At 35.8% G+C, this 9,851-nt stretch overlaps 1 protein-coding gene across 1 annotated transcript; it reads right to left on the reverse strand.

Annotated features, from left to right (window-relative positions):
- Positions 4,949-8,579, reverse strand: LOC18770418 (beta-glucosidase 12). The gene is made up of 13 exons (XM_007203656.2): positions 8,151-8,579; positions 7,960-8,029; positions 7,804-7,862; positions 7,616-7,691; positions 7,295-7,372; positions 7,091-7,178; positions 6,744-6,999; positions 6,540-6,655; positions 6,216-6,433; positions 6,102-6,133; positions 5,897-5,999; positions 5,667-5,775; positions 4,949-5,540 (listed from the first exon to the last, which is right to left on the reverse strand). The coding sequence occupies exons 1-13, from the start codon at positions 8,541-8,543 to the stop codon at positions 5,369-5,371; spliced, it is 1,770 nt and encodes a 589-aa protein (XP_007203718.2). The 5' UTR covers positions 8,544-8,579; the 3' UTR covers positions 4,949-5,368.

The raw sequence follows: 9,851 nt of genomic DNA on the forward strand, positions 1-9,851 counted from the left end.
TAAAATAATTTTTATATGTTATTAGACTTATTGAAACGGAAGTTTTAAATGTTTTATAAACAGTTCGCCGCAAAAGCCATTGCGCTGGACATTCAAATAGGACAATCTGATTTTTTGATAAAAGACAATAGAAATTTATTAGATCAACAGGAGAAACGAGTACAAAGGACAAAGATTGTGAGGGGAGTCATCTCATTAGCAATATCACCAACTTAGTCGGTTCGGCCAGATTAATACTCACCCCGAGGAAAATGTAGTAAACATGAATTTGGGAGAGACAAAATCACACTTGAAAATAATTACCTTTTGTAAATTTCTTGTATGGGGTATGTAATTGTTTGGTTTCATTCAACACCAAAACTAGCAAACTCATCCAAGACATTCATTCATATAACACCAAAACTTAACTATGATATTAGAGAATAACATATAGAGCGTGCATGTACTAAGTTGAGCAGCCTCTCTATAAAAAAAAAAAAAAAAAGACTCACTCTAAAAACCAAACATTGCTATATATAAAGATCGATTTTGGCCAATTGCTTTTTATTTAATAATATTCAAATTATTCCATTGGGCATAATATCGAGCAATTTATTTGCTCTTTTTTCATGTGAAGACGATTAAACGTTGAACAAATCACTAACAGTTGAACATGCAATAACAAGCATAATCAGTTTGAGCAACATTGGCAATGCATTTATATCCAGGATCATGGTGTTTCTCCCAGCACTTCTTCCCGCAGTCTGATAAAGTACACCCGCTTGCATACAGCTGCTCATCACATCTCCTTTGTGCATAAGCTTGAGGCACGTTTTGGTTGTTCAAGGCAACTGCAAAATCAACAAATTTATAAGTGAACAATTTTTTTTCTTTCCCGCAGAGTACATCCAAAGCAATTCTATTCAATTTACAAGGCATGATAGAACAGAATGACTATATGTTTTTTTGGTGTGTTTTCAATCTTCCTCTTCCTGGGTGCCGAACAATGAGGTATATAATAAAGTGTTCTATGCAAAGGCAATTACAAGATAGTTTGCATGTTTTTATGACTCAAGCCACGCTTAAGCGGCAAAAATTCGTTGGGTTAAGTAGGAAGGACTTGCTGTTAATAGGGCCTAGTCCAGTGAAAAAGAGCATTGACTTGTAGATGTGTGGTCTCATGTTCGAATTTCCATGGCACCTTGACAGTGTGTGTAGGTGTGCGATAAAACCCCCCTCCCCCTTGATGAGAGGTGAAAAGTGAGAGTTTGTGATGGATGCGAATAAGGATAAGTGGTGTACCACTAGAGTTTTAATTAAGTTGCTACATGTTACACTTAAAACAAAGAGGTAAAATCTGTTGCATTGTAAAATCTGTTGCATTGTGAATGGAAAGCACTTAAAATACTGACAAAGGATCAGCCAACAAACCTGAGAAAACAAGAACTAGAAGGAAGAAACCGAAGAAAGAAAACCTAGACATCTCTAGCAACTATGTGTGTAAGTGTAACAAATGTGTATATTTCTGCTTTGTGGAATGTTGGGGAAGAAGAGTCCGTGGAGAAGAAATATATAGGGAGGGTAGGGATAAGCGGGTAACAAAACAAGGAAAGCTTTTAAACATGTTTTCCTTTTTTTATTTATTTTAAATGTAGTCAGATTTTGCTATGTTTATATAGTAGTTATTTTACATTTTACCTTAACGTTATGTTTGCTAATAAAAACAAATTCATCTTACCTTGTTCTCAATTTTCTTTTCCATCTCCAATTTATAAAGAGCAAATCGAAAACAAAAAAAATTTACCAAACGAGTAATTCAAATATAATACTATTTCAAATATTTCCTTACAATAGTGGATGTAGCCTATTTTAACATGAGTTAACCTACTAAATTAAGGAGATTTATTTTCTAAGTTAATTAGGTGATTTACTTCATTGATTCATATAGTTGACACACACTTGTATAATTAGGAGATATTCTTCTAATTAATTATTGTATCTATTTCCTTGTAAAGGACCCTTGTAAACTCCTATATACATCTTCTTATAGAGAAGAATACAATTAACCTAAAGTATTCAAACGATATTCAGATTTTAGCATGGTTTCAGAGCAATCAATCATATGTTGTCTCTAAGCCCGCAAATCATACCATCAACTTCAAACACAAACCAAAATCAAATTCCTCAAATTCAAATCCTAAGCTCTCAAATCAAATCCCTCAACACATATCTTTATCTTACCCTCAAATTGTTCCATTGCAATAGGCGACGTCTCGCTTCCGCGCAACGATGGATCTTCTTCCTCCACTCCTCAAATCGTTACTATTCAAAGTGACAACTCCTCACTCTCTGTCGGCCTCACCCTGACTGAGACCAATTATGTCTTATGGTCTCAAGTCATGGAGATGCGCATTGCTGCTCGAAAAATTGGGTTACCTAACTAGTGACACCCCAAAGCCTCTTGAACTCTCATCCACCTGTAACAAATAGTGTACCGTCAAGAGGTAGTTATTCGACTCCACGTCCCCCGACTTGATGAGTCTTTCCATTCGGTTAAGTACCGCCAAAGAAATCTGGGCCGTTTTCAAGAAAACCTACTATGATCGTGGCGATGAAACTTATCTTTTTATCACAACAAATGAGGATTCCCTATTAAACAAAACAGTGCACCCGTTCATAAATACTACAGCCAGCTGCAGGGCATCTTTTCAAGAAATTGACCATCGGAGTCCCATCCACAGGCATTGCGCTGCCGACGTGACTGACCGTCAGACAAAACTGGATCGTCTTCATGTTCATCTTTTTTCTTGCCGATCTTGACCCTGAGTTTAATCAAGTCCGGGGGGAAATCCTACGCAAAGATCCTCAATTAGACCTTGATCAAACCTTTGCTGATGTTAGTCATGAAGCTCAACAGAGAATGACCATGATTGGTGCTCAAGAAGATTCTCTCATGTAACTCAACGTCAAAGGGGGCCCCAAAATTCTACTGGTGGCTCCTCTCAGAATAAGGCATCAAGATCTCGTCCGGAGAATAAGTGCACCCACTGTGGAGGAGACAAACATACCCATGCTGGCTGTTACGAACTGATTGGTGGGACCATTCCAAAGCACACCACAAGAATAGGGGCAAATCACTCAACATATCTTTCGAATCAGATCTTGTAAGTCCTATGGTTTCGGCTACATCGGTTTTAACATCTGGCTCTATAGCCACAATAGGTACCAAAGGTCATCTTTTAAATACTTCATCCAAGAAAAACACATGGATCATTGACTTAGGAGCAACTTACCATATCACATTTGATCATGGACAAATTGCCTCTCACACACCGTCTCCTCAATCGGTGGTGTCTAATGCTAATGGTACTCCTTCCCTTGTGATTGGAGGGGTTCTCTTTCTCTCACTGACTCCCTCAATTTGGATTATGTGTTGATTATTCTATTCCTGCACCATAATCTATTGTATGTTGCCCAAATTACTACTGCTTTAGATAGCACTATAACCTTTTGAACAACATATTGTATTTTTCAGGACATTCTTAGCAGCAAGACGATTAGTTGTGTTACTATGAGGGGGGAACTTTACTCCATGGACTTGGCGCCTGACAGTGAAGCCAAAGTTGGTCAACCTTTCAAGATTGGGGGAGCTAGTGTTGAGAAACAAACTGACGAAGTATGGTTATGGCATAGGCGTCTTGAACATGCTTCGTTTAGATATTTATAGAAGTTATTTCCATTCTTATTCACCAATTTAGATATTTCAAGTTTTAAGTGTGACATTTGTGAACTGGCTAAGAGCCATTCCCTTTCCCTTAAGTTCAAATAAAAGTTTGGTTTTGTTTTCTCTTGTTCATTATAATGTTTGAGTTTCTGCAAAAAATGTCACTCTGCTAAGAGCTCAATGATTTGTCACATTTAATGATGATTGCACACGCATGACTTGGGTTTTCCAAACACCACTTCAAACATTTCACCACCATATCCAAATACTTCCTACCCCCAAACTTGTACCAGGGTTTTTCGATTGTGTCGTATTTGTACATTTACATGATCACCAACGAAGCAAATTAGATCCCCGAGCAAAAAAAATGTGTTTTCATTGGCTATGTTCCTCATCAGAAAGGCTACCGATGTTATCGCCCTCCAAGTCATAAGGTATATACTTCCATGGATGTTGTGTTCCGGGAACACGATATATATTTTTTAGCAGCACATGAGGAGAATCTAGAATCAAACACTCCGCGCTACCAAAATCAGGAGGAGGGGATTGAACTGTTTTATGAGATTTTGCTCGCTCCAGCACCTTCAGCTTTAGTACCACACCAATCGCCTGATGAGGAAGTCATTCAGGTAACATCTCCCCCTAAAATTGATAGCACTAAAACACAGACTGCCCGTCACTAACACTCTCCACACCAGACCTTGCTCAATGACTTGTCTGCCCCAATCTATAGCTCGCAAAACTAAGGAAGGGAAATTCCTCATCTCTGCACATAAGAAATCCCCCGTAGGAAAATATCTTACCTTCATAATACGGCCGGCTAAGGAGTCGGGATTCTCCAAGAGCCTCCATGCTTGGTTCACCACCATGACTTTATTAAAAGTTTCAAAATTTTGAATCCAAGCCCCCCAACTTTCGCCAGTCATCCAATGAATACTGCAATAATACGTTATTATCCTAGGAATGTGGCTTCAGTGATTATGGGATGTGTAATTCTTCAATATTCACTAATGATCAAATTAGTTCCATAATATTTGCAACATGAAGGTTAAAAATATGTTTTCTAAATAAAGACAAGTTAAAAAATTTTAAGTTGATTAATGAAGTGTTAGTTGGATTGGCACATACTTATCGTGTGCTTCCAAATGATCCTGAATTTAAGTTCCTATGATATTGGAGCGTCGAGTTGTATATGCGAGTGCAAGAGTCCTTTTACATCCAATTTTAGGTTTTTTTTTTTTTTTGGATTTTTGGAGTTTTGTGAAAACATTTTGAAACCTGAGGGGGTGTTTGTGTAATTTCTAAGACCTTAGAAGATTTTGCAAAAACACAAAAAACCTCAAGAGGTGTTAGTATATATAACTCAAATTCGAGACAATTAGTCAAAAGACTAAAAACAAATGAGTAAACAAATGAGTTTCATAATTATGCGTATGTTGACACTCATCAAAGGATTAAAAATCAATGTTTAATTTTACAAGGGGGTTGAATAGAATTTGAATCTTATACAAGGACTAAAATTGAAATTATTGAAGGTGCACAAATATGGAATTTAAATTTTGTATATGTACACAAATTTGGAATCCCTAGTATTATTGTACGTACATAAAATTCACATTATTGAATTAAATACAAATATTGAATGACGAATATGATCTCAAGTTTTCAATACTTCTTAAGGAAACTTTTGAACCAGTGCGCCGAGAGTTTTGGGTGCCTTTTAAGCCCATCATTGTGATCTACATACGTGATACCATATCGAAGACTGAATCCCGAATTCCATTCAAAGTCGTCCAGGAACGTCCACGGAAAGAATCCCTTCACTTTGACACCATTGCTAAAAAGCAATAAAAGGAAATCAAATATATTAATGTCAATAATATGATTCAATAACTCAAAATCAAAAGCTATACCATATACATATATATTTAAATATTATAAATGAATTTGTTAATACACTTACTCAATAGAACTTTGAACATAATGAAGGTGGCGATTGTAGAAGTCAATTCTATGGGTATCATTAAGGGCTTCGGCAAGTGATAATTTCGGATCATTCAACTCATCCACACCTACAATATATAATACATTATTATGTCATTACAAGTTTAGACTTTGTACCACTTTTGCGTGTTTTACACGAAAAATATGTGAAACATTGATCATGAAATTACTTAAGGCCAGAAAAATTACCATTTTCAGTAATGTAAATAATTGGATTGTGATACTTTTTCTTTGTGTAGAGTAAAAGATGTTGAATTCCTTGTGGATAAACATTTAACCCTCCTGATTCACTCTGCACCAAAATTTGAAGATGTTTAGATTTTTAGGAGTCACATTTGTAAGTGCAAAATGATTAATGATCGAAATCATAAAGGCTACTTAATTTGATGTGTACCTTTGGACCGATGGGGACCCCATTACGCTCAGCTGCCACAACACATATGAATATCAGAATCTAATTAGTCTATAAACTTAAATTGCTTGAATTAAATTTTGAATTTGAACTCACATGAAAGATTAACGCCAACATCTGTTGTGTAGCTGGCATATACCGAGTTATTTTGAGGTGCATCACTTGCATAGTAACCTGTATAGTAATTTAGTCCAAGAAAATCAAATGAACCAATTAGCAACTTGGATTGTTCTTTCGTGAATTTTGGTAATCGGCTTCCGACGAGAGACCGCATGCTTTGCGGATAGTCACCACTTGTCAATGGCTCAGCAAACCTATAAGAATGTAAAAATTTCAAAGATTAACTTGACATTATATTATGTATTGCTAGCTAGTAAGTAGCAGATATTATATTCATAAGCAAATTCGAAATACACTTGCCATCCGAACATAAAATCCAAAGCTCGTAATGCAGCATTTTTATTTTCTTTTTCTTCCGAAAAGGGCTCAAACCAATTTGACACCAGTGTTATCCCTATCACTCCATTTTGAGACGCCTGCACAAGAACATTTAGTTTGTTTGTTTTAGAGTCACAAAAAGGTAAATTAGTCGCTCTCTCGTTGCAACAAACTAAGTAATTATACCTGGTATTTATTTTTGTACAATTTTACTGCAGCTGCATGAGCAAGGAGCTGGTGGTGTGTTACCAAATATGGTTCAATAGATGAATCTCCGCCGGTGCAGTTTAGCTGTTGCCAAGTGGAGCATCGTCCCGGAGCAAGGGTCCCGGTTGCATAACCATAGTCGCTGAAGGTATACGGCTCATTCAGTGTGCTCCAAAGCTTTACTCGATCACCAAATTCCTTATAACAAAGTTCTGCGTAATCTTGAAAATGATTTCTGTATATACACATTTCAGAATGTAAATGTTATAATTCTATTTATTAATTAAATTATCAATACAATTCAAAGAACTAATTTCTTCACTTACACAATATGAGGGCTTAAGAAACCACCATATTCATCTTCTAAAGTTTGAGGAAGATCCCAATGGAAGAGTGTCACAAATGGCGTTAAACCTATAAATAGCATCGTAAATAAAAGCGAGTTATAAGTTTGACAAAATGACTTTTTTTATGAGTTCATGTAACTCTTATTGCATAAATTATTGATCATGTAAGGTGGGATGACTCACCGTTGCGTAAGAGCTCATTGATGAGATTGTTGTAATATTTGATTCCTTCCTTGTTCACTCCTCCACTTAACTTTCCATCTAAGAATTAAAACAAAACCAGAAAATAAAGAAATAAGTGCACCGATAACATTTAAGCTGAACTTTAAAAAAGTTGGACTATATGTTATCGAACTTGAACTTCGACTTCTATTTAAGTATTTGAATTGAAACCAAAAAAAAAGAAAGAAAATTGTAATATTATTCGGTAGACAACTTAGACACATTACTTAAGCGAAAACCATGAAGGCAGAAATATTGACGATTGGTCACAAATGAACTTACTTGGTAACAATCTTGACCATGAGATAGAGAATCGATAAGCGTCCCACCCCATATTCTTTATAATCCCCACATCTTCCTACAGTGCATAACAAAAAAGAAATCAGATAAAAATTATCGGGAGCTTATCTTCAATGTGATGAGTTTTCTTCATGCTTCAAAATTTAATATGTGCACATTGGGTCATGAACCTTATAACGGTGATATTGATCAACAGTGATATCTCCATTGCTGCCATCGCTAATCTTTTCTGCAATTAATCATAGAAAATTAATTAATTTATAGCATAAGAGTAAAAGTAGCACGACTTTGTTATTTTAACTAATTAATGATTTGATTGGACAAACCTGGATATTTGTGGGTGAAGGTATCCCAAATGCTTGGTCCTCTACCACCTTCTTTTGCCGCACCTTCATACTAAAATACACAAGAGACACAATGAAGAAGATGTCAATATTCTTGCATGGATCGATGCTTGGTCTGAATTTGAAAGAAAACCCAAATCAAAACTCAAATTAAAGACTAGAAAAGGACTTACTTGGTAAGATCCAGAACCTACACCAAATATGAACCCTTCTGGAAAACTGCTCCTATTGAGAGAAGCAGTGTCAAAATGTGTGGGTGGAGCTCTAATATCAGCTTCGCTATTTGTGAAAGCAAAGCCAATTAGTAGCAGTATGCCTAAGAGAAAAGAACGTAATTGCATTGCCATAACTTGAGGTTTTTTGTTGTTGTTGTTGGTAATAATCTTGAGAAGTATAAGTTGGCTCTGGCTGGCATGCTGCATGGCCTTTATATAGAGGAGGAAGTACGTGCTGCGCATGAGAATAGTAAACACACATGGGCATTGAATGGGTTTGAGGGGGCAACTACGTAGAATGTCATGGTACAAAGGGAAATGGCAAGTTTCATATTTGAATGAGTTTGTCATTGTCTCCTCCCAAAACTCAGCTGCTATATTCAAACACGCAATAAAATGGTGCATATATGTGAGCAGCCGCAAAGTGGAGTCTCCAACTAGCCGTTTGGGTCAAACTGTGGGAAGAAATTTGACACAGAATTGTTTTCTTCACAATGTAAATATATGATATCTCTTTTCTTCACAATATAATATTTGGTGCATATGTGTGAGTAGCCGCCAAGTCTGATTGAGTCACCTAATAGCCATTTGGGCCAAACTGTGAAAAGAAATTTGACACAGAATTGTTTTCTTCACAATGTAAATTTGTAGATTGTTTTAATTCTCGTGCATAATATGTGATTATCTTTTGTATTTGACGAACTAGGAAGCGTATATAAAATAGAATTTTACTTTTATTTCTTTTAAACATTAGAAAAACATGTCCAATTGGTGGGGTTTCACAAACGATCTTGAGGTTAGTTGAAAGTTGAGCAATGATTTGGGACCTATTCTGCAATTTATTTGAAGAATACCTTACAGGGCCCACTTCGCATTTAATTTTTGTGATATGAACGTTTATTTTGTAAATATTCATGCATACATGATAGATTGACTAATTTTTAATCAAATAGTTATAAGTTACATGGTCTAATTTATAAACACGAAGCTATTATCTTCAAGGTGCGAAAAAAGAGATTATGCATCTACTATCTCTGAAACCGTCAAAAGAGTATTAAAAGAGAAAAAGAAAACACAAAAACGTTATGAAGGCGTTATAACCACTAAAAGAAAATAACGTAAGTGCCAAACTCATCCTTACATATTTATGGTCAAAGTAATGACATTGGCTTCCACTGTTCTACCTACAATTCTCTTAGCAATTTTCTTTCTGTTTACCCTAAAGATAAACATGCAGAAATGACTTTTTGTTGACCCTTCTTTCCTTTGGTTTTAATGGTATATTCAAGTTCGTTAAACAAAAAAGAAATGACATATATTATGTACAAAAAACTTACAGTGTCAAGAAAATAATGGTCCGTCAAATTCTTTTCAAAATTTGACCACACTATTCGTGTTTGACTAAATCAGAATTTGCAGCTACTCGCACTATTCGTGTTTGACAATTCATCCAAATATGAAACTTTCCATTTGTACCATGACATTCTACAGAGTTGCCCTCAACACCCTTTCTAATTGCATGCACGTGTTTTGCAAAGAAATTTATTTCACCATGCCAACCAGAGTCAACTTATACTTATCAAGATTACCAACAAAAAACATCTTTACTTAGGGCAATGCAATTAGGGTCTTTTCTCTAATTTCTAATCATCAATTCAC

The sequence above is a fragment of the Prunus persica genome, chromosome G7 (assembly GCF_000346465.2).
Source record: "Prunus persica cultivar Lovell chromosome G7, Prunus_persica_NCBIv2, whole genome shotgun sequence".
NCBI classification, from domain to species: domain Eukaryota; kingdom Viridiplantae; phylum Streptophyta; class Magnoliopsida; order Rosales; family Rosaceae; genus Prunus; species Prunus persica.

Excerpts from the sequence above, each read along its gene's own strand:
- LOC18770418 (XM_007203656.2), bottom strand. The coding sequence starts at position 8,543 with ATGACAAACTCATTCAAATATGAAACTTGCCATTTCCCTTTGTACCAT. Across the intron at positions 8,030-8,150 it reads TAGGTTCTGGATCTTACCAA|TATGAAGGTGCGGCAAAAGA; the intron begins GTAAGTCCTTTT and ends TGTGTATTTTAG. Across the intron at positions 6,000-6,101 it reads GGGTCCCCATCGGTCCAAAG|AGTGAATCAGGAGGGTTAAA; the intron begins GTACACATCAAA and ends ATTTTGGTGCAG.